At 48.7% G+C, this 24369-nt stretch overlaps 1 protein-coding gene across 1 annotated transcript; it reads left to right on the top strand.

The window, feature by feature from the left end:
• The first annotated feature begins 5830 nt into the window (after positions 1-5830).
• On the top strand, positions 5831-10972 carry LOC144172642 (deoxynucleoside triphosphate triphosphohydrolase SAMHD1-like). Its single transcript, XM_077701287.1, has one exon. It carries the CDS (start codon positions 5847-5849, stop codon positions 7368-7370), a length of 1524 nt encoding a protein of 507 aa, XP_077557413.1. The 5' UTR covers positions 5831-5846; the 3' UTR covers positions 7371-10972.
• Positions 10973-24369: the final 13397 nt, after the last annotated feature.

Genomic DNA, 24369 nt, shown 5'->3' with positions numbered 1-24369 from the left:
ACAACATGGCACAAATAGATCACCTCTCGGTGACCGAACTAACAATTCCCGCTTTTTCCCTTAGTCCTGTGCCTCGCACTCTCCACAGTACACTTCTGGACCGAACTGGATGCTCCACCCGGAAGCCAGAAAACACAGCTACGATATCAGGGTATATGGAACCATGAAACCCTCTATGCCGCTCATAATTCACTCATCAAGTCAGGAAACCATTGCATTTTTGAAGACGTAGCTCTGAACAATGTTGGAACAAACATTCAAAATTCAGGAAAAAATGCTGGGTACTGCTGAGTTCCCTCACCAGTATTGGCGAGAGAGGACTAACGTGGAAAGATACCTGGAGGCGATCACTTGTTCTGTCTTGTCCTGATTTTAGGTATGGAAAACACTTGATTTTTTATGTGTCAGCTTTCTATTGTCAGTACATGGTCCTATATCCTTCCCGACTACCTCAACAATTATCATAAACAAGCTGTCATTGCCCTCACCCAAATTCAAGTCCAAGTCCAAATAGAGCATTTTGTCAACCTCGCCTCTTAAAATGGTGTGTCACCTCGGGAAAATCCTCGGTGGTTATGAGATTACCGCTCTCATGTCTGTCAGCTCGACAGTCGGCCAGCCGTTTATAAAATAGGTCCCCGAATTCTTCACTCGCTTCACGAAGGCCTGATGCTCGATCTAAGTTGAGTGAATCTATGCAGTGTTTCGTGTATTGATAAATTCAGCCCTCCCGCCCCGGTATTCCAACCGAAAATTCTTCCTGCTGAATCAAGGTTAAGTTAACAACCGATTAACTTTACCAGCAGCGCTTTAGAAAATTAGCGTGACGTATTTTTCCCACTTTTCAGTCCCCTACCATTATCACCACACGGTTGGTGGCAATGAGAGGTTCTACAAAATAAGCGCCGGACCGTTCCACGGAATGTCTAACTCGTCAGCCGCAGGCAGCGAATAAGTTAGACTTTTTTACGATACTGACTTCCTGTGGGCTTTTCTATACCTTTCGAAGCATGAGCATTGGCGACCTTGAGTTTCTCTTGAACCCCAATTCTGTTGGAACAAACCCCGTTGTCCCATGAGGCACAGTCCAGAGTGCGAAGAGTGGCTCGGAGGTAATCATCCTATTCCTTTCCTCTCGAAACTAAGAGCCCGAACCACTCCTCGCGCTACCGAATGGCGCCTGCCCAGGCTATTTGAAAGTTGATATAAGAAGAACTGTGTGGTCGCCTAATTTCTAAGCGCTCGAAAGACGTAGCTGTTAAAGCGCTTATATACAGGCCGCACCGGTCACTCTACTATATCATTCAAGAACCCAGCTTCTGCGAAAACCACCTACAACGTCCGTGGAAGGCAGTTCCTCAACCTAGAGAATTTCTTAGCTGTACACAGCATTGACAGCAAAAACTCATTCCCCCTTGTTGAACAAGTTCTCACGGGGTCTATCAGTAGAAAATTAAAAGACTCAGTAAATTCGGCAAGAGACGGTCAGGAAATTCGCATCTGTTATGGGATTTTCCTACGCGTTAACAGCTATCACAGCACTGCACAAACTAGTCAAAGTGCCCGAAGAACTTTCTCGAACAAAGTTCTTTAACAATACGGACTTTGCTCTTTCTGCGGACTGAGATACCAGGCCATCCTCCATTGTAAATCAATCGAGGCAAGTCCTGATTGTCACTTCCTCTTCAGCTCTATCAGCTTATCGAAAATCGCACTGGTTTCCGGGGGCGGCCCTGGTTGCATGGAGGTACCGAAGCAGCCAGTCCTGCAATGTCGCCCGCGAATCTCCCCCAGTTGGTTCTGAGCAGAGACTCTCCGTCGCGTCGCGGACCGCGAGCTCGCAGAAAAACCCCGTGGATGAAGGCCTTGCATAGCAGCTAGGCATGCCAGGAGGGAAACGGGCCACCAAGTGAGAGTGGGTACGCTTTCTGGGCCAGGATTCTTGGAGTTCTCGACAAAATCCTAGGAGGTTTTCCGGCGCAGGTGGTTGCCTTGGGCCCCCTGCCGGACAGCGGGACAAAATTTCGGGGTGGGGGGAAGAGGCTGAAGCCTCAAAGCCCCCCCCCCCTCCTACGCCCCTGCGTGTCACTGGCTGCGATGATCGATAACCTTATTTATCTTCCAGATATCTTCTAAGGACACTACTGGTGTAGCATAGAGTAAGGAAATTCGTGAAAACCTTTGCTGTGTGGCTACTGGTCTTGCACAGCGCTACGCAAGGATCAGCTATCTCTTACAATAATTTACAATAATGTTCTCACTGATAATGCGGTACAAGAAAAAACTCAGTTAAATACGCAGTCAAGCAACGTATTTAAAAGGGTAAGTTGATTAGTCTTCTGCCGATGCTGTTTATATAGACTGCAACCTAGACAACGAACTCACTGTAGTTATACTTGTTGCAGAATCACTATTTATGCTCCTCTGACACTGCCTTCACAGAACTTGGAGGACAACTAGTATTGCGGCGAGATTTCTGATAGACGCTGTATGGAACGCGGCGCACCCAATTTGAATTTAACGTGCGCCGAGTGTTTCTTTGTATTTTATTTTTCTTATTCATGCGCTATGGAGCGTGTCGCAGCCAAAGGGGAGTGACGTTTTCCACGCCAAGAAAAGCGCTAGTGTAGGCAGTGTAGCAGCGATTGCGAAAAGCACAATTGGTCGCTCTTTTCACCACGGATGCCGAAGACGGTTTTGTCCTTAATTCCAAAGCGCCCTTCGGCAATTTCCTAAGAGGCTTCCTTAAGCATGCACATCACCCTCCTTTTTTTTGGGGGGGGATTCATGAGCGAAGGTTGCTCTGTGAGGGCGTGGTTGGAGAATTTTAATACGTTCACAAATGTGTGATCCTCGCCTCCTGCATTTTTTTCAATGCCAATTGCAGCACCCGTTTCACAATGGCAGTGAAGTGGACACCCGTTTCGCCCACATGTCGTAAGGTGGAGCCCCAAGCTTAACCGGGATCCCGTGATCGTAACTGAATTCGAGAGTGGCTTATGCCTGGTTGCCAAGGCAACCGATGTTCGAGATAGCCGATGTAGCGGCGATCAGGCCAGAGATAGAAACTCAACGCCGCGGCGGATCGCGCTTTTCAAAGCACTGAGAAGGCTGGCAATTGGGGCAGGGGGGCGGAAATAGAAGGAAAGGGCTAGGTTGTCCGCTCGGGGCTGGTGCGTTTGACATTGAAAAAATCAAAGAGGCGATGTTCCGATATTGACCAGCGATGATTTAGTGCTTTGGCACGGTCAGCGACGCGAGGACCTGCGGACTCAGCTGCGCGCCACAGAAATCGGAGCTCCTCGTGGTCCAACCCGGCAAACCCCGCCAACAGCTCCCGCCTGACATCGCTATCCAAATCGAAGGCATCAAGATCACGCCGACGGACAAATGCCGAATCCTCGGGCTTACCCTACAAGATAACGGAAAGGCACACGCTGCCGTCGATAAAATTAAGAACAGTGCTGAGAAGATCCTTGCGATGCTGCGAAGAGTCACCACCCGGAACAGAGGCCTGAAGGAGGACGACGCCCTCAGGCTAGTACAAGCGTTCATAATATCAAGAATTACATATTCGGCACCGTATCTCAATCTCAACAAGACCCAGAAGACTACACTCGACACCATCATCCGAAAGGCCACTAAGCAGGCCCTCGGCTTACCGATATACTCGTCAACCCAGCGCTTACAAGCCATGGGCGTACATAACACGGTTGATGAGCTCATCGAGGCCCACCTATCATAGAGCTCACATGGGTGCCTGCCCATACAAAGGTAGCCGGCAACGTCATCGCTGACTACCACGCCCGAGCAATGACCCTCCGGGCAGGGCAGGACACGGACACCCCAACTCCGGCACTCACATATAAAGAAATTACGAACGAATACAAAGACGAGCGGCGTACCCTCCCCGAGCCACACCGCACCTTGAGCAGGGAGCAACAGACAATACTCAGGCGCATCCAGGCGGGGTCACTAGCCCACCCCGTCCTGTTGCATACATTTTACCCTGAACACGAGGGGGACCGCTGCCCATTCTGTAAAACAAACAGCGGCACGCTCGCACACATACTGGCGGAGTGCACTAAACTCAAAGCCCCTATACCCCCCAACCCTCCCTCCACCCCCCCTACCCCACTCCACGAGCGATGGAAGACCTTGCGGTCCAGCCCCGCCCTGCCGACCCAGCTCGCGCTGACGGCCAGGGGCCAGGAGCTGCTGGCCCAATACGGTTCCCGCGACCTGGGAACCGCTCCGTCTGGCGTCTGAAAACGCCTCGAGCTCAAATAAAGTTACTACTACTACTACTACTAGTGCTTTGGCAGCAGTCACGGAATGACAGCCAGAGCCTGAAGTTCTCCTCGGGCCATCCCCTGCATCCGTCATCAGGGTGGCTCGAGGCACCTCAGATATGAGCAAAACACCATCAGTAATGGGAGCGCCTCCAAGCGCACCGCCAAAGAAAGTTCTCAGGTTAACTGTTTCGTGGACGCTGATTGCGGATGTCAGCCGGGGGCGCATTTTGCAGACGTCAGTAGGGTGCACACTGTCGCCAACCTCGGCAAGTGGTTGATAATAACTGTGGCGGACCGACGAGTGCGCATAGCCCAAGGATAGACGAAAAAGAAGCCGTTCAGCTTGCTTGGCTTTTGTCAGTTCTCGCCAACGTCACTGCACCGACACGCACTGAATTTGACTCTCACCATAAACCACCACCGGCTTCGCAGATAGTGACCTGGCAATGCTCAGTGATTCCGCGTGGCGGATTTTTTGTTGCTTGTTTGGCTTTTTTTAATGTTATTTCCGACGGCACTGCACGGGCTGGTGCTGTATTTGATCCCCATTTTTCCTCTGTATACGCGTTTGTTGGGCCTGCCTTCGCTGTTATTTCGCCTTTCTCTCGGTCCGTTGTGCTCAGTCTTTGCCGATTCACACTGGGGGAAGTGCACACCTTGTGTGGGCTCGACAGTGGGCATAAATAATAGTTGTTTAACGAGAAATTGTTGCCTGGTTATAGGTTGGCTGAGGTGTGCACACGGCTATCGCCCACCGAACGCGCACCACCCTGATATTGTCCGCAAAAAGCGTGCATCAGAATAAATAAAACACAAAGAAATATTCAGCGTGTTTTCTTACTTAGTATTGATCAGAAAAAATAAATACGAAGAACTTGGCGCGCATTCTTTTATGTAAGGAAGCAGGGAGGAATACTCGGCGCGCGGTCAATTTCTATTGGCTTACGACGCGTTTCACAGCCTGAATATCACAACAAAACAAAAAAATAAGCGTGCATCATCAATGTCGCCCGCGGCCTCGTCTGGCCTTCTCCAGCTTCTGTGGAGGTATTGTCGCAACAGTACGGACAGCGATTCCGGAATAAGTAGCGGCATTGAGTCTTTGCCGAATGTTTTGGCACGCTGGCTCCCATTGTCACTGGCTGCTATAGGCAGGTCGCTATCTATAAATCCGGCCGTGCTATAAACGCTATAAACAAACGATTGAACCGAGCAGGGATCACCGACCGTGGTCAGTTATCTATAAAGCCGGTGGTGATACGGACTACCGTCAGTATCGAGTTGCACTCTACCTTTCCTTTTATTTTCCTGTGCCACGAAAGATGAGACGCGAGCTCCATACAATAGCGAAGAAGGAAACGCCGCGCTCTACAAGGGAGGAAACGCTGCTTGAGATTCTAATCTGGCGAGGCTCCCGTTACGAGCGCACGTGTAACACTTGGCACGCGTCCCGTTGCTAGGTCACGTGGAACACTTCACGAGCGCTTGGCATTACTACCGCGGAGGCTCGCCTCCGGCTGCCAGAAAGCGGCGGGAGTCAGCAAGGCGACGATGGGCAGCCCGGCAGGGAGGAGTGTGAAACCAGGTGCTCTGGTGGTCCCGTTCAACGCCGACTACCCTGCTTCACCGCAACGCTTGCCCGTGCGGCCGTCTCGCAAAGTGTTTTGCGACCCTGTGCATGGCCAGATATCGCTGCACCCGGTGTCAGTGGCCGTTGTGGACACACCTGAGTTCCAGCGACTCCGACACGTCCGTCAGCTGGGAGCCGTCTGTTTTGTATACCCGGGTGCCTCTCACAGTCGCTTCGAGCATAGCTTGGGCACGGCCCACTTGGCGCGGCTTCTCGGCGCTCGCCTGCGGGAAAACCAGCCCGAGCTCAACATCACCGAAAAAGAACTGTTGTGCCTGGAACTCGCTGGCTTATGCCACGATTTAGGACATGGTCCCTTCTCACACCTCTGGGAGGACTTCTACAGAAGAGGAGCTAGAGATCGAGGGCTGAAACCGGTGTGGACACACGAAGCTATGTCCTGCAAGCTTCTGGAACACCTGGTGTCAGTTAATGGCCTGCAGGAAATTTTCGATATGTGGGAAGGAGATTTTGGACAAGGGCTCACCACCAGAGACCTGAAATTAGTTCAAGCCCTTATCATGGGGGACTGCAACCAGGCCGATTCTTCTCGGCGATTTCTTTTTCAAATAGTCAACAACGCCGATTCTAGCCTTGACGTCGACAAGTGGGACTACTACATGCGCGACTGCCACGCGGTGGGCCTCACCTCTGCTTTTCAGTACGAGCGGCTGGTGGGCAGCGCTCGTGTCATAAGCTGCAACGGTGCTACGCACATCGCCTTCCGTGACAAGGAGCTGGCTAACGTGTACGAAATGTTCCGTACCCGCAGCCGGCTGCACCAGAGTGTCTACCGCCACCATGTTGTCGCCTTGATCGAAGCCATGATCTGTGATGCCTTGCTACTCGCCGATGAAAAAGCCCTTTCTTTTGCCGGGGGTGCCGACTGCCGTCTGCGCCTTTGGGAAACGACGCACAAGACAGCCCTCCCTGGTGCGACTCCAGCAGATATGGGACAGTTTGTAGCCATGACGGAGTCCTTTGTGGAACTGTCGGTGCGTCGCGCGGACGCTTCGTCGAGCCATCCCGATGTGGTGCGTGCCCAGAGGCTCTGGAGTGCACTGTACTGCCGGTTTCGAAAATCCTCCTATCTATACCAGTTTCTCGGTAGCGTGCCGCATCGAGAAAATCTCTCCGCCGAAAGTGTCATTCAGTCGCTCTTGACGGCGCTACCAGAGGCCGTCAGGCCTCAGCCTCATGATCTGGTCGTCAGGCTCGAAAACGTACACTGGGGTCGGGCTGAGGAAAATCCAGTCAAGAGAGTGTTATTCTACCGGAAGACTCTTCCTGACATCCCAGTGCGAGCCGACGATCTCAGGCCTCGGGCCAACGCTCCCACTTTGCCCTTGCAATTTCAGGACTCTCGCTGGTATATCCTTTTGCGCGGGCAGGCTAAGCCTGGCCTGGAGAGCTACTTGGATGAATACCTCGATAATCTCCAGTAGGGGTAATAACGAAGGTGCCATTTTGTTTTGACGGGACCTGGGCGATCCGATAACCTCTATGCGTTACGAGCAATTTCTTCATGATTCTTTGCTGAAGTGTTTCTTTGCAACAAATGTTTAGTTCAAGAAGTAGTTTGCCATTCAAAAGAGTAATGGGAGCTAAATGAGTTTTGGTAGCCCACTAGTTTTAAATTATTTATTACTGATTATAAGGCGAGCTTTTCCGAAAACAGGCCGTTCTATACACTCAGTATTTTGCTTCGTATTTTTATTTTTAAACACCTAAAACCGGGGCGTATTTTTTTTCGTTCTTTGCTGCCTTGTGTTTAGAAACATAGCTCCGAATCCTAACAGTCGTTTGCATGTTTGTTGAGAGATATGTTCTCTAAACATATTAATGATAATCAGGTGTCATTCAAGTGTGGGTAATCGGGGTATTTTCTTAGGTTTTTATACCAGCGCTGCCACCGGGGTGTATACCCGAACAGGAATCTGCGCCCGCATCGTCTTGTGTACAGCCTAAAACCACAGTCCAGCTATTATCACCGCATGCTTTAAATGAAATTAAAAATGCATTATATATCGAAGGACATATAGTCACGGTATTTTATCATAAAATGCACCGGCTATTTTGTGTTTTATGTATGCTGCTGAGCCCGGAAACGCCAGCGGTGGCCGTTGATCTGATAGCATGAAACATATACGACCGTGCGGCGTGATACCGGAACACTTAATGATCTACAGTGGCATAAACTATTCTGTAGACCTCCTTCAAAGCGCGTGAAGTTTTAGCATGTCCAAGTCCCAAAATTTGGATCTATTTCATGTCTTATGCATTCAAATGCCACTTGCATCTTTGCGTTCAATCCAAGTTTTGCAGTCGGAATTTAGAAAGCAGCATCATCTTCAGCGTCACAGTGACTAGTAAGTTCACGTTCACTTGTAACCGCACTGCATTTTCCAAGACAAACATATATAGTCACTACCCCATTCCAAACGCCTCGTTTATAGCACACTGATTAGGCATCAACATGGATGCATTCGGGGGTCGATATCCCTATAATGAAACGGGGAAAGGTATCAATTCGAAGGGTCCTCGTCTGATTTAGCTACAACAGTTATCACCGTCACATTTTCTAACGAATACTGAAAAAATAAAATCAGGTCAGAAATTCGTAGGAATAATTAGCCTATGATTTATTTGCCAAGCACCGTAAGCTTTTGGACCCACCCAGATTTCGTCAGTAGCCGTTAATTCTACCACCTGGGCATTATGACGCTGCGAAATGTGCCCTTTTTTTCACGTGCACTAAGTAACTCACCCGCGTACTGTAAAAATAGGGTGTTCGAACTCTGGAAAGGTCTGCATCAAAGAAAAATCATGCCCCCTCTGTCTAACGACGACCAGTGTTGAACGCGAAGCTTTCTCGTGAGAAATTCCTTGGTTGTCGTCTGAGTTTGGACTTTACTCGTCCAGCTCTGATTTTGACTCGCACGCAGTCCGACTTTTGTTTGCAGCGGCTTTGACTTTGACACTCCGGCATTCGATTTCGCACGAAGAAAGCTTCGCGTTGTACCATCGCCGTAGTCAGAGGTAGGGGTGCATGATTTTTCTGTGAAATTTTGCCCATCCATGTACCCGTCTCCATATCCACACGGCTTTGATCGTGTCGGAATGGCTCGATGGGATAGACGTCGGCTTCATAACGCGAGGGACCCAGGTTCAATTCAGACCACGGGATGCGTTTTTTCTTCCCTTCACCCACGATCATCATCATCGTCGGGGAAAATTGGCTTTCCTGCAGTGCGTTTTGTGGTGTGCACGGACACCACCAGCGAGACATAGAAAGATTCGCCTTAGTATACCAAACTTTATCGAACAGCTGTTGCAATGAAACTGACATTTTATGTTTGTCGCCGATTTTATTATCTTCTTTGGTTTTTTTTTTTTTTGATGAGAAAACATTAGTTGGCTCGGTCTGTTGAAAATCCGGCGTGGCCGAGCGACGGCAGACAAAATGGCCGACAGCGGGAATAGAACAAAATTAACGTTGAAAACAAAACTAGGTAAATTAGTGCTTCGATGGGAATGGAGCACCCGACCTTCGGAAAGCGCGACGTGCACGCATCCCCCACGCCACCGTTGACTACAGCTGCGTCAAGGTACACCTTTTTAATGCGTTGCGGCGTTTGACTTGAAAATGCGTCGTAGAGAGATGTATGGAGGCCTCTGTGAGTAATCGGAGCATAATCGTGGGTTTCAGTGCATGCCGCATAATGGCGCTACTAACCCCAAGCATTATGATGATGATGATCCAAGTTGAATTTAGGCAAGCAGCAAAGTCCGTTCCTTCTAAAGGTCCCCTTTGCTTGGTGATGTGCATGCTGGTGTGTGTCATGATGAGGATCATCATCATCATAATGCCTGGGGTTAGTAGCGCCATTATGCGGCATGCACTGAAACCCGCGATTGTACGACGCTGCATCAACAGATAAAGCGCGAGCAGCACAAACGCTGCGGCGTTTGCCAGCCTGACGTTACGCCTGACGTTACGCTTATTTCTCTAACGTCGTCAATCGCTACCCGCAGCTTGCGTACACTTAGTTTGGAGTAGCTTGGCATGTAGTAATGATAAGCATTTCAGCTGCTTAACGTTACTCCCATATCCAGAGCAAACAACGGCAATTGGTCAAGGCTGTCACTCATAGTAAAGAGAACACAAGAAAACAACTGTGGTTGATTCCTCTGTCATAGAGAACAGTAAAGCCCGAAAGTAAAATGTGCAGCGACATTTGCAGCGAAAGAAGCATGATTTTCGGGATGGTGGTTGTCTTGTCGGTGGGCTTGGCGGTCGACGTCAAGCTAGCGGGTCGCTTCAGGAATAGTGTGGCCATTTCGGTCCTTCTCCGTGGCGTGTACGGCCGACGGTTGCGTTGCGGCGAGCTCAGCTTGTGGAACGCCACAGGTAGAATTTGTAGCTTGAACCGTGAACGCGCGAACGCGTTGCGGTTCCCGCTAGCGTTTCTCTTCGCATCAAATCAGTCGGTGTTCGCGCCATTCGCCCGTTAGCGTCGCTACGACGCATCTTACGCCAACTGTCGGCGCTGGTTAGCTCCATGATGCATTGCGCTTCACCTCTTCTAGAAGGCACCACCATCCGCGTCAATGAAACTTTTTACAGCGTTTCTTCTGTGTTCGTTGTCCTGGCGTCATTTTCGTGACGGATATGACGTCATCGAAATCTTGGTGTAACCGGGAATACAACACTTTCGTGTTGAAACACTCAACTTGGCTGTACGAATGCGAGTATATATTCTATCCTGACCTTAGCATCGGAATCACGTGGCATCCACTGAAACTTGATATTGTGCGGCGCTGCACCAACATATGGCACGCGACCATGCACTGCGAACGTCGGGGTATGTGCCACATTCATAATGAGACTAATGCCTTCGCATTCAATACATCGTAAGGGGTGCTCAGGTGACTCCTGAATGTTTTTTCAAGAGTGGGCTGTAATATGTTCACAAGTATATATTATGTTCACTTCATGGTGGTTTTTTCATTTGATAAACAATGTGTTTTTTCGCAGTGTTGCTTTTGTGTGTTTATGTATTCTTCCTTGAGGCATTCACGCTCAAAGAAATAAATAAATACAAAACGTTGCGTTCTTGCGAGTGGCGAATGCGCTGAGCCATGGCGCCAGCTTTTGCAGCCTCGACACTTTGTTGGTTCTGCACTATCCGCTTCGCTTTTCCCATACAAAATATTGTATGGTCGGCAATAGAACATCCTTCTTGTAGCGTAAGCTACACTGGCCGAGGATGAGCAGTTTTGGGTGGGCCGTGAAGGGCCGTTCTGCGCAAGCGCGAAGAGCATTGGATTGGTTTGGATCGAATCGGATTGGGTTGGTTTGGTTTGGATTGTATTAAATTGGATTGAAATTCAATCCAGTTGAAGTACGGGTGTGTACAGAATTGGGTCTGCACATCCACCGGTCTGCGCATTTTAGAGCAGGGATGTCATAGCCGCGGCCGACGCACTGGCGCCGGCGCGTGCCTAGCTGTGCGCCTCCGTTGCGCAGTCGCTAAGTCTGACCCTGCGCAGGAGCCGCTTGATAGCCGTTTCGCGTGGCTCCTAGATAGCCGTGCTGCGCATGCGCGAGGAGCAGTGACTAGACTGGTTCACGAGGATGGCTTGGTGGGCTAGTTGGTGTAGCATCATAAAGGGTTGACAGCGCATAAACACGACGACACAAGGAAGAGAAGACAGGAAAAGCGCTGAACAGCATATCTAGAAACTTGAGAGAACCGTCCAGTGGAACCTCATGCGTCAATTCCAAAGGCGCAAGACAGTCATTGAAAATCGCCAAAACAAGGGATACCGAATCGTCAAACTTAACAGTTTTACAATTTAAAACTACGAGGTAGTCGTCGACATACATAAAAACTCGTTTCACATTCGACCCAGATAAATGCTCTCTTAAAACACGATCGTGATAGGCTAAAAACAAATCACTCAAAATAGGTGCGATGCATGACCCGATGCAGATCCCGTTTTTTTTAATGAACGTGCCCCCTTCCCATGAGATGAACTTTGAAGTAAGGTAAAAGTTTAAAAGCTCTAAAAAGGCAGCGTCCGTCATACCAGTTGAAAGCGCAATTGACAACCATGGTGTTGTGGGCTTCCAGAACTCAGCTGGTAAAGTGCTTAGGTGCCCTCGTTGCTTAGAAAAAGTGCTTAGGTGCCCTCGTTGATTGATTGTAGGGTTTAACGCGCCGACGCAACGCAGGCGATGAGGCGAGCTGTAGTGGAGCGCTCCGGATTAATTTTGACCACCAGGGGATCTTCAACGTGCGCCGAAATCACGTACACACAGGCGTTTTTGCTTTTCTGCTCCATTATAAAAGCGGCCACCGCGGCCGGAAATCGAACCCGTGACCTCGTGCTCAGCGTCGCAATTAGATGTCCTCGTGAATTTTATATGCTGCAATAAAGGTCTCAAGCTGCAGTGAAAGGTCGAAAAAAAGCTTTATTTTGGTTTCATTCATCAAATTACGTAACAAAATGGTATGAGCTAAATGGGTGCTTCGCCGTACAGTTCTCAAAACGCGAAGTGTAAATGACGGCTAGTACAACGATCAGTTTTAAAAACAAAAACGCAAAATAAAACAGTTGCCGTCTGCCTATACGTGGCGCTTGACAAACATGAGTTGCTCGAAAGACGTGTGTAAGAGCCGGTTTCGCTTTGCTGTCAAAACACGCGTTCCACGTCACCTGACGTCGCATTTACACTGAAAACTGCCCTTGAGAGTTGGGAAAGCAAGGGAAAGCGGCTAGCGTTCGCTTTCCAGTAGGTCGGAATTGTTTCGAAAGAAAGCTTGCAGCGTGCAGCTTGTTTTTTTTTCTTCGCGGGTAATATAAAACAAAACTGTTTCCAATGTGCCATGTTGGCGGACGTATTGTGCGTACGTGAGCCGCTGGGCGCAGGAGCAAGTGTGCGGCAGTGCGCTATGAAATCGGTGTTTACTTCCCATAAAAAGCTAGGAGGGGGGGGGGTGGTAGCACATAAAGTGAACGGGAAAGCATCGCCAAGCTTTTAGAGTATGAGCGTGCTCCTAAATCAATCATTGGGCTTCTTTTGTCGCCCACAGGCGCCAGCGTGGCGGCAGTGCCAACAAGAGCCACCCCCCCCCCCTCCTCTCCTCCTTTCAGCCGCCAGGTGTGCGGTTACTTAAGTCTTACATTTAGCATGGGGAAGCAGAAGTCGTCATCAAAGCTCTACTGGCTGTCTCAAAATTATTTATTATATTTTTGTCGGTTGCAGTAGCGACTGTTCAGGTGACGGAGAGCTTCTTCTTTGTAGCTTTCCTCTGTAGCCGTATGGCTGCATTCAGGTGGATGTCAAACTTTCCTTCATAGAAACTTACTCCACCCTGGGGATTTCCCCTAAATCTGGTCGATTAACACCTGTCCTTCACTTCGAGTTGTTGATGAATTCGCTCTCGCGCTACAAACTGCTAGCCTCCTGGTTAGCTCAGTTGGTAGAGCGACTGCTTCAGTTAAGCGGTGGTCCCGGGTTCGAATCCTGGACGGGGACGAATTTTTCTTCAACTGCGAAGTTTCTGAGAAAGCTGTATAGCTTTCCTTTGTAGTCGTATGGCTGCATTCAGGTGGATGTCAAACTCTCCTTCATAGAAACTTACTCCACCTTGAGGATTTCCCCAAAATCTGGTCGATTAAAGCTTCTTCTATCTGGCGAGAGCTTCGTTTGTGCCACGAGCTGTTCGCTGATTTTGCAGACGCTCCCTAGAACAGAACGAACGCGGCCGTTATTCGGCCGCTAATCGCCACGTCGGAGCTGGGAGGCGCAGCCGTGGCCGCAGTTCTGATTTCATGGGCTCTCCTGTTGCGGGTGGATCCCCGAACCAATTTTTGAGGCCTGCGTCGACGCTGCTTCGGGCAAAACCGTCCGAGTGTCTAGACAGGAGGGACAGTATTGCAAACGTTCCTGGGGGAGAACTCGGGAGCGCGAGGTGAGATGGGGCGTAAGCTGATATGTGGACGTTTGCAGTGAACACAAGCACCGCGCCAGCGCCCCGCTGACGGGAAGGTTGGATGCGAGTCGCCGAAGGTTCCAGAAGCAAAAAACAAAAGTTAAGGGGGGAAGGATGCCTCCGTGGTAGTTCCCCACCACGCGTATACCGCGTAATAACCGCGGCTTAGAGCCGCGGTTATTACGCGGAAAATCGCGACGAATGTCGTAGCAGCGCAGTATATAAGGGCTGTTGCGACCGGGCGGGGGCACCCGATCCGATCTCCGAGGCCTCCGACATACGAGTGGTAGCGTGTATGATGCGAGCGGCCAGCCGCTGTTGCAGCCGTGAAGAAGTCCAGAAGCCGTAGGCTAACGTAACTGTTTACTTCATAGCGAGAGGTGAGCCGAAGCCAAAGAACAATTCCCCGACGGGCGAGGTTACAATACAGGACTCGAGCAGAGCGACAACATCGATTCGCTGCTCTAATAGGAATGAGTTACAACGCTTGGGCAGCTCTATTTATACCGAAAAGCGATAACGGTCAAGTGCAACAAGTGGGAACACGCACAACACTCTTTCCAGAGTTGGTAAGCCGTTCATAGCCTCGGGCACGTTGAGTCCGAGAGAGGGGAGAGAGGAGGACTCCGTTGCGATCGACGGGGCCTCTGTGTCCTTGAAGAGCGTGGAGACGAGCCACGCCGCCAGCCGCCGAAGTTTTGATGCGCTGAGAGCGAAGCGTCTGACGCGGCTTGTCGCAACTTGCCACCGACATGGTTGCGCCTGTTTTCGAAGGAGCACGCAGGGGCTTCGCCGCACAGCCGAGGAGTGATGCGGGACAGTACGGCGGCGCTGGCCGATTCGTAACAGGGCATAATTGTAGTAGGCTCGCTGTTTATACATATACCGTGCTTGAAACCAGCCAATTGATTTTAACAGTACTGTGTTGTTAAATTCAAGGCTCCGGCTTGCTGATGTTTGAACTTGGGCTGGTGGGTTCTTTTGCGTGTTTATGCATATTTGACAAAATCCGCGCGTAGAAGGAAAAAGTACGTGTGCTTTATTTTGGAAAAATACATTTAATTCCTTTCCCATTCCATTCCGGGCAAAAGGCACATAATTCCATTCTCATGCCATTCCTTCAAGTATTGTCGCCATTCCATTCCCATGCCATTCCTGGATCGCGAAAATGTGGAATGATTCCGAATTCATTCCGATTCCGGACTTGTAACTCCGCAATACTGAGCAGTGTTGTGGAATGGGGAATGGGCGTCCCCATTCCATTCCAATTCCATTCCGGGGAATTACAAGTTGCCTAAATTCCATTCCTTTCAATTCCTCGGAATGCGGGAACATCGCCCATTCCCACTCCTGGAATGGCCGGGCAGTTCAATTCCATTCCTCTAATTCCTCAACGTTTTATCGGGTGATCATCAAGTTACCAATGAACCCACCATTAGGCTAAAGTTATTACACGCGTTAAGAACTGCTAAAATACGCAAAACACGTAACCAAGGTCGAGGGATAGTGGCTTTGTGGCATATCTCGTTCAGTGCAATCACCCTACTAGTTCCCACAGGGGCCGTTCTTCAGGTAGTTATTATAGTATTTGAATGGTCAGGACGTCTTTAGGGGTTGTGATGCTTTAATATTGTTTAAGTGTGAATGTGTTAATGCTAACGTGACGGCATGTTCTATTTTTGTGCGGACAAAAGTATGGCTGCAGAAGACATTATATTCCTTAAGCAGTTAACACGCGTATGGAGCGGTCGTGAGCTTGGTTAGAACTATAATTTTGTTAACGAGGAACAGAACGTCCGGATGTGGTGGTATCAGTTGGAAGAAGTACCGCTCGAGCACCTTGTCCTGCCTTTGCACCAAATACGGATCACGGGTCGCACAGGTCGTCAGCTCTCACGGATGTCAAGCGCGCGTGAGAAAGCACGGATAGGCTCAGAACTTCCTGTGTTTGCGTGTGCGCAGGTATGCAATGTCGCCCTTGCCGAAAAGCTTAGTTACGCGCGTCAGGTATCATCCACTGCGCACGAGCGAAAGTTCAGGCTGTGCTTAGAGTATGCGCGACCTTTGTATGGGTGTCTCGATGAGAACCAATGCGCAGGGAGAATTCTTTTTTCTTTCGTTAGTGTATACTGGAATAGTGCGTTGGTTCGCATACTAATCTGTGTTTTTTTTTTTTTTTTTACAAATTGGGAGATTGTTTACACTTTAGCACCACGCAACCTTTGGCTCTAGCTAACTGAAGGACTTAAAGAATGCGTTGCGGCCTTGGACTCGGCAAAACTGAGTCCAAGGACTGCGTAACTAATTGTATAACTGAGGCCTGTATAACTAATTTGAGGAGTTGCATGCAGTGGAGTAGCAATGAAGGTTCCCCCAAGTGTCCTCTGGTCTGGGCGATCAACCGAAAGAAAAGATGTAAAGAAAAATAATAACGATAATAATAGAAGTACACGTTCGGCAGCCGGTCAGTCTAGTGTTGTGGAAACCCCTACGCCAGAAAAAAAAGTGCGTAGGTGTCCTCGTTGATATATTGTAGGGTTTAACGCGCCGACGCAACACAAGCAATGAGGCGCGCCGTAGTAGAGGGCTCCGAAATAATTTTGACCACCTTAGGCCGAAATCTTGTACACACGGGCGTTTTTGCTGTTCGCCTCCACCAGGAAAGCGGCCGCCGCGGCCTGGAATCGAACCGCGACCTCGCGCTCAACAGCGCAATTAGGTCTTCTCGTGAATTTTATATGCTGCAATAAAGGTCTCAAGCTGCCGTGAAAGGTCGAAAAAAAGTTTATTTTGGTTTCATTCATCAAAATTACCTAAAAAATGGTGTGAGCCAAATGGGCGCTTCGCCGTTCAGTTCTGAAAACACGAAGTGTAAATGACGGCTGCTTCAACGATAAGTTCTAAAAACAAAAAAAGTAAACTAATACAGTTGCCTTCTGCCTGTGTGTTGCGCTTGACAAACGAGCTGCTTAAAAGAGGTGTTTGAGAGCCGGTTTCGCCAAGGCAAATATAAATGGTAGCGAAGCTTCGGGCTAAAAGCGGTTCAGAACCTATTGCCAGCGACATCAGCATGGGGGCTTATGGGAGTGGCGATTGAAGCGCGACTAGGTGAGGAGGGAACATGGAGGGAACAAACACTAGTACAAAAAACCAAGTTTTATTCTACAACAAAGGAACATTTATATGTTACGAATGATATCTATTTCTGAATCACATTTATTTAGGCCCAGTTTGCAAATAAATAATGAAAATGCTGTTCATTCTCAAAAACCTTTTTTTGTAGCGCCCTCTGAAGAATGGCACATGTCATTGCTCTGTGATGCAGTCCTTGTAGTGTTCGGAAAGGCGCGCCTAAAGTTCGTCTGCTAGGAAACGCCCCTCATGTTTTGGTGGTGCGTATTCGCATTCGTTTTTTCTTGTTAATTTGGTGCGCAATTAGTTCTTGCTGTGCGTGGAGTTGCGAGGTGCGTTGTATCATGGGTGGACACGTTTAATACCGTTCCCCGTGGGCACGGTGTCTTACGGGACGATGCTGCCAACGGTTGGAGCGGAGCGCTTTCCTCGGTACCTACGGAAACGATGTGTTGTACAAGGTTGCAACAGCAACTCCCGTACGCCTGGCGTTTCACTGCACCATTTTCATCTCATTTCCACAGGTAACGCGAAACTATAGCACTGCTAATACGTGCAGGGGGGTTGTGTAAGGGGACGTGGCGGTGCTCCGAAAAAAATGGGTTTAAAGCTTTGTTATGTCACAGTTATCTCTTGATTTCACCTCAGGCTGGCTCGGAGCAAGTGGTGTCAATTTTTATAGGACTTCTCAGCGTAGTACCACTCGAATTTAAACGAGTCGCTTTAATTGTCGATCTCAGTGTCTTCTCTATTGCATTACAACGCTTGTAGTAAGCTTCCCGCACTTGTATGCGCAAGCATTATTTCCATCGCAGTACTGTGTTGTGCTGCTCCGTGCTGCGCTGCTGCCAGATCTTTCCTGCTATGTGCTTTTACATACTGCCGTCGCTTTCGTTTGAATTGATCCCTTTTTTCTCTTTTTACTTATCTGTTGCGACACTTGCCTAATAATGCAACCAGGAAATTGCAGGCGTGAATGCTGAGTGAACTTCTGTAGAAACCCATGTCTACTTGATAAGACACCGGTGCGGCAGCGATGTGCTCGCTGCACTTTCGTGAATCGGCATTCCTGCGGCCCGGTTTTCTGAGTCAAAATGCAGTGCCTAGTTCTTTTCTCTTGTTTTGAAGTAGTTCCGCTGTTGACGCTTTCATTGCTCATAATGCTATGTGTTACGAATAAAGTCAATTTTTCGGCACGTAAGGAAAATCATAATGCATGTAGTGCCCACGGACATTTTGTACTTATTGTATACGTGCTGATTTTGTACAGTGTGGTAAATTTGTTTTATGTTTATCCTGGAATAAAATTCAAATGTCTTGATTATAGCATGACTATGCGTTATTTCTTCTCTTAGGACAGAAGTACACAAACTGAGCAAGCATTATATAACCTTGATCTATACTTAAGGCACGCACGCAACCTGCGTATGTGCGACACAATTAAACCAAGGAGTGGCGTTGGTAGGAATTGGTATCGGGGTGAGGAGTGGGCACGTTTTTTATATGAAAGGGGGGCCGGGGAGAGTGGTCAAGTGTCATATTGTGCTCTGTATCCCAAGGCAGAAAAAAAATTCCGGTCGGGAGGGGGGGGGGGGGGTACGTTTGCCACCCACTGCAATCAAAATAAGGAACTGATTGCTTTTATACAGCAGTGGAAGGCATGAATACAGAATAAAGGTTCAGAGAATATGCAAGATGTTTTTATAAACAGCGAGGCGAATCATACGACAGTATGCTAAAGTACGTTTCTCTAGCCACGAGTATAAGCTGGCGTTGACTTGAAGCACACACGCCAAGGGCTCGCCAACTTGCGTCAGATGGCAATGACATGAGACCTCAGCGATCAGAGGCCTGCTAAGGCTATTTTGAAGTCAAATTTTCCCGCTAATGCCACCAAAATGACGTCACTTTCTGACCGGATCTTGCGTCATCCTGTTTATTTTTTGTTCCGCCGGAAGTGTTCCCTCCTCACACAGATGGCGCTAAGCCCCATGAGCAGCTAAAGAGCCGCCATTTTCTGAACGTATGGGCTCTATGGAAGCTTCGCTACCAGTTATATTTACCTTGGTTTCGCTTCGCTGTCTGTCACTAAAAGAGATGCCGTGGAAAACACGTGTTCCACATCAGCTGACGTCACATTTACAAGGGAAACTGCCCTTGCGAGTCGGGAAAGCAAGGGAAAGTGGCTAGCGGTCGCTTTCGGTTAGGTCGGAACCGTTTAGGAACAAAGCTTGCAGCGTGCAGCTTGCAGGCGCAGGCGTGACCACAGTTCCTATCAGATGGGCTCTCCTGTTTCGGGTGGATTCTTGAACCAATATTTTAGTCCTGACGTTCAGGAACGGTGGACGAGCCTACTGCGCATGCGCCAAATAGACATCAAAAAACAAAGAAAACGACCCTTTTTTTGCCGGATGTGACGTCATGGTTTAAAAAAAATGGCAGCTGTTGTGCGGTTACCTCGCTGCGCTCTTCCCGTTGTGATTTTTGTCTGCCGTTACAGCAGTGCATAGGTGTTTGGATTGCGATTGTGATGAGGGCGCCCTCGAAGAACTTCTGGAGAGCACTTACGGTGGTGTGCAGCGTGTGATCGGGACGATGAGTTTGTGTGAGTGCCTAATTTGCGCGTAGTACGTTGCGACGGTGACCACGGGCGCTCGGCATCAGCTGTGCCGCCTCGATTTGCGAGAGTGATGAGTGCGCTCCCTACGAACTTCTGCCCTGTGTTTTATTAGAGCGCCGTGTTGAGGCCGCCGGGCGTTTCGTCGCCTACGTGCCGTGATGAGAGGCACAAACGCCGGTCACACGAGTGCACTGGGTGGGCGCATGACCAAGCTAGCCACTGCAAACGATTCTGCGCGTATAAGTTATTTTGCACTGGACTGCTACGTACGCCACAGGGCTATGTTTTTGTCCCAGTATAACAGAGTTAACCTGTGCGACGTAAGGTATAATTGCGTGTTCGGTATCGTGAGGCAGGCAGGCAATGTTCACCATTGCGAAGGTGTAGTAACTACCATGCTAAATAATCTGTCTGCTAATCACTTGCAGGTAATGTTCGCCATTGCGAAGGTGTAGTAACTACCATGCTGAATAATCTGTCTGCTAATCACTTCGTTGGTATGAAACCTTAAACCAGCTGATAATAGGACATGCAGCTAGGTGGGATGTATGGCTGTAGGAATCAAGCCTTATTAATACACATCCAGGCCTCAAGTAGTGAATGAGAAAATGTTAACTAGTTGCGCTTAGCCCTGGCGCCAAGCATTTTTATTTATGTGGGTCCTCTCAAGTTACAGTTTTTTAAAATTATCCCTTCTGGGGCACGTTCAATCTGGTATAATGCCATGCATTCAACAGACACTGAACAGTTCACCCAGTATGTCCTTGATGTGAGCTGTCACATTCCGCAGAACAATATGGCACTTCAATTGGTACATTTAAAAACAGATCTTATGATGCGCAATGCTTTCAAGTCCATTTCTTCTGTGTTTAGAACGACTGAGGACTTTTCTGCAGCAATATTACCGCAAATAAGTTATTGCTTGTCCAACAGCACAAAAGTACCACTACAACTTAAAGGGGTCCTGAAATACCTTCCGCCGATGCGTGGATGTACATGTAACCAAATAAAGCAATGTATTAGCAATCTCCTCCCGCAAGAATTTTGTTGAAGCGATGAGTATTAGCTGAGAAATCGTAAATCAAAAACCGAGCATTATCGTCGCTCCGCGTTTCCTCCTCCTTTCAACTTACTCTCCGCTGTTGACGGCGAGCGAGCCTTCCCTCCCATGATGCTGCGCTCCTCCGCGGTGACGTACTTCCGCTATTGCGCTGCTCACACAGCCGTCTGCTACGGGCAAGCTTTGTTGACACCATGAAGCCCGCACTTCGCTCAAGGCTGGAAAAGCGAACGAAAAATCTTGTCCCATGTGTGCGGCGGCCTGGCCTTGCCCTTTCGCGGTGTACGTTGCTGCAGAACTTTGCTATCGGCGGCACGCGACTTTTTATCGGCGGCGAACTCGCAGCCGCACGGGGAGGATCCTGCGCTCGCTCCCTTGGGTGCACAGCGCATTGTTTATCCAAAAAGCGCCGTATCAGATGTGGCCCCGCTGGTGCCGGGTCTTATTTTGTGGCGGTGGTAATTCCTGCCGGCGGCATGTGAAAAAGGCATTTTAAACCGATACAGAACCCGTGCACAAAACGCCAGTTCAGCTTGGGGCGACGCGTGGTGGAGAGCGGCAACGTTGGCAAAAAATGCTCCGCCGCGGCTCTGAGCTTTCTAGCGCTGAAGCGAGCCCCATTTCTTTGACAATATCAAACATCGGTTGCCCTGGCAACAAGGCACAAACCGCTCTGGAAGTCAGTTACGGTTGCGTGATCCCGGTTCAGCTTGGGTCCCCACCTCGCGGCATATGGGCACTGCAGGCATACTACTCACTCCCATTTGGAAGTGCGAGATGCGTTTGGCATTACAGGAGGCGATGGTGTGTGTGTTGTGGACGCCTTTGTTTCGCAATGAAATGCGACGTTGTGCTTCTGAGGGTGGATAGTGCTTCCCACGGTCTGGATTATCTTTCTCAAGCGGCGTACGACTCAAGCTCGCATGGGGTATGTGTAGTGTGCGTGGCTAAAAGCCATCTCGGCTTGTGCGCCAGAGTTAAGTGACTTGCTGTTCGTCCCTGCAAACCGCGCGCGAGGTGAGTGCCGAATTTACGAGGGGCAGGAGGAGGCAACCGGTCGTCTGTCAATCGCGGTTCGGACTTGCAACGCATGTTGTGTAGTTGTGTTCGTTCGAAACGCATCTCTGGATTCTTTGGAAGGTGAATAAAATGTATGCGTCAAACCCGGGCATTCGGTTCAGGGCGTTCTCTGCGATTGCAAGAAAGAAGTGCCACGGGGCTTCAACGCTTTCTTTCTGGAACGTACTCAAGTAAGAGAATATCCATGTCGTGTTATGGCCCTGTTGCATTCAATACAAACGGTTAAGCGTTTGTTTACACTTGTTTCGTTTGTCGTAAAATGTCCAAGCACTCCGGCACTCCGCTGGCAGATCAGCCGGCGAGCCGACCCTGAGCAGACGACTCATCTCTTTGCCGGAAGTGCGTGAAAAAGCCGCCCAATAGCAGGATGTCTAACTCATGACGAACATCTGGGAATTGTTGACGTAGACATGTGAAGATGGCGGCGTCCAAAAACACTAAGGGAAGGGTGAGAAAAAAGCGACAAACTTTGCAACAAAAGTGTGAGCTTTCTGCTGAGCGTAAAAGAGTAATACTTGGCACAGATGATGTTGACGACCCAATCTAACGATTTCGCTAGTCAATTTAGTGTGCTCAAAACGCCTTTCAGGGCCCCTTTAAACCTGAAAGTAGTCAGGGATGAGGATTTGCTTGTCAGTTTTCTCTCTCCAGGAGTGATGGCAATGGGAGGTGAGTGTTTTTTGTCGGTACCAGGACAACTTACCTTTTGTATATATATTGAGAGGTCTGTGATTATCAACTTTGCATCTGTGAATTGAATACAAGAAGTTAAACTTGGCTGTAAGCTGAATAATATATTTTTGAATACGAATAGTAAAAGCTGGCTGCGAATTGAATATTTTAAAACCACACTACCTTTGTTTTGGTGTTTCTATAGTGTGTAAAACATAACTACATAAAAAAAGGACAGCTTAGGCAGTCAGAACTAGACACATCTCTGTTCAGGTACGTGGGCTTGACATGCAACAAATTTAATGTAACAGAGAAAATTAAAAATAGACATGCAAAGCTCTGCAACAACAATTTTGCGTACATTGCATGGAGAAATATGGGTTCCTCAAAATACTGTGAACACCGTAAGCATATTAAGTTGATTTATTATGATTGGCAGCAGACCCACCCTCAATCACTGAAAGGAGGCTGGGCATGCTAGTTGCTGGTGAGACCGCACCAACAAGCCAGCAATGACGCTTGATTTCTAACTCGTGCCATTATATTTACAGGAAACTTATTTTAGATTGCAAATTTTGCCCTCGTAGTGTTGCACTTGACCTAACATACACCACAGTTAGCGAACACTTGTTTGGTGCAAGGCTTCTACGTTGGGCTTTTGGCACGGCTTCGGTGTCATGCAGAAAAACTAGCCCGTAAAGTCTTGTCATGTAGTGAATGCTCTTGAAAGTTTGGAAGTCTTGCGAAAGAGCAAACATTCGTTGCTCTACTATTTGTAAATTTCAAATATTTGAAACACAGCTGCAAATAAAATATCAAAAACTATTCGCAAGGTATTCTAAGTCGAGAATGTTCACACACCTTCAAATATACTGCCTGGTCATTTCAGTATAAGTGTATAATAAGTTTATACAAATAATTTCGTGATTGAGTTAAAAATTCCATAAGATGCTCATTATGTAAGTTTGTCGCATTTATTTGAAATCATTGATAAGCATTGGGTGCAGTTGATTGGATGGTTAACCTATCTGTCTTCTTTGTACTATCTCCTACCTTCCTTTGCAGGGTGGGCATTCATAGGGGCACGTGTCGGGTAATATGCTGTGTTGTAGTATGTGTGGATTTGTAGGCATCTGTACAATGGCTTTGGACTTAAAGGAGCCATGAAGAGAAAATGCAAGTTGGTTTTATTCGAAAGATTTCGTGTTTTATAGTGCCCCCAGCGCTTGTCCGGATACAAGCAGTGCTTTATTCACTGAGAAATTAAACAATTTAGGTTAAAATTTTGATTTTCCCGCTCAATCGTGCGTTTTCGTGGCCCCAAGTGACATCACGGGAACCATGGAGGAAGAAAAAGTTACGGGAACCGACCGCTCTGCAGCCTAGAGTACCTTCATTCACGCATCCGCCGTACAGGGTAGAGACACGTAACGCTGGCGCCGCCATGTTCGGTTGCTCGCTCGCCGCCGAAGCAAGTCATTGTGTCAAAACCGCGCTAAAATTATCGCCGCAACGCGTTTTACTGAAGAAGTTTGAATCATATTGTCTGTTTCGCGTTGCTAGGTCTCGTGGGAAACGAAAAGAATAACGCGTTGAGCCCGTTGGCCCAATTGCGGCGGCACGGGACCGTTCAAAGGTTGTCTCCACCCTGTAGCGGTGTTAGTTTGTTCCCGCGTTTCTTTACGTTCCGTAACCTAGATGGCGCCACCATACCGTGGCAAGCGTTTGGTTTGTTTTTGCCCGCTTTTAAACCTGGCTAGTTTTTGTTCTGGGAGAAAATATTCGTTCCCTGAAACAGTGCTCGCTCGACAAATGGGGTCACGTAAGACACCGTTGCTTGCGTCAATCGGCCAGTGTCGTCTGAGACAACCCCAAGC

The sequence above is a fragment of the Haemaphysalis longicornis genome, unplaced genomic scaffold, assembly GCF_048455015.1.
Source record: "Haemaphysalis longicornis isolate Haplotype H1 unplaced genomic scaffold, Haemaphysalis longicornis Haplotype H1 scaffold_25, whole genome shotgun sequence".
NCBI lineage: Eukaryota > Metazoa > Arthropoda > Arachnida > Ixodida > Ixodidae > Haemaphysalis > Haemaphysalis longicornis.
This window is presented reverse-complemented; position numbering and strand designations above follow the sequence as displayed.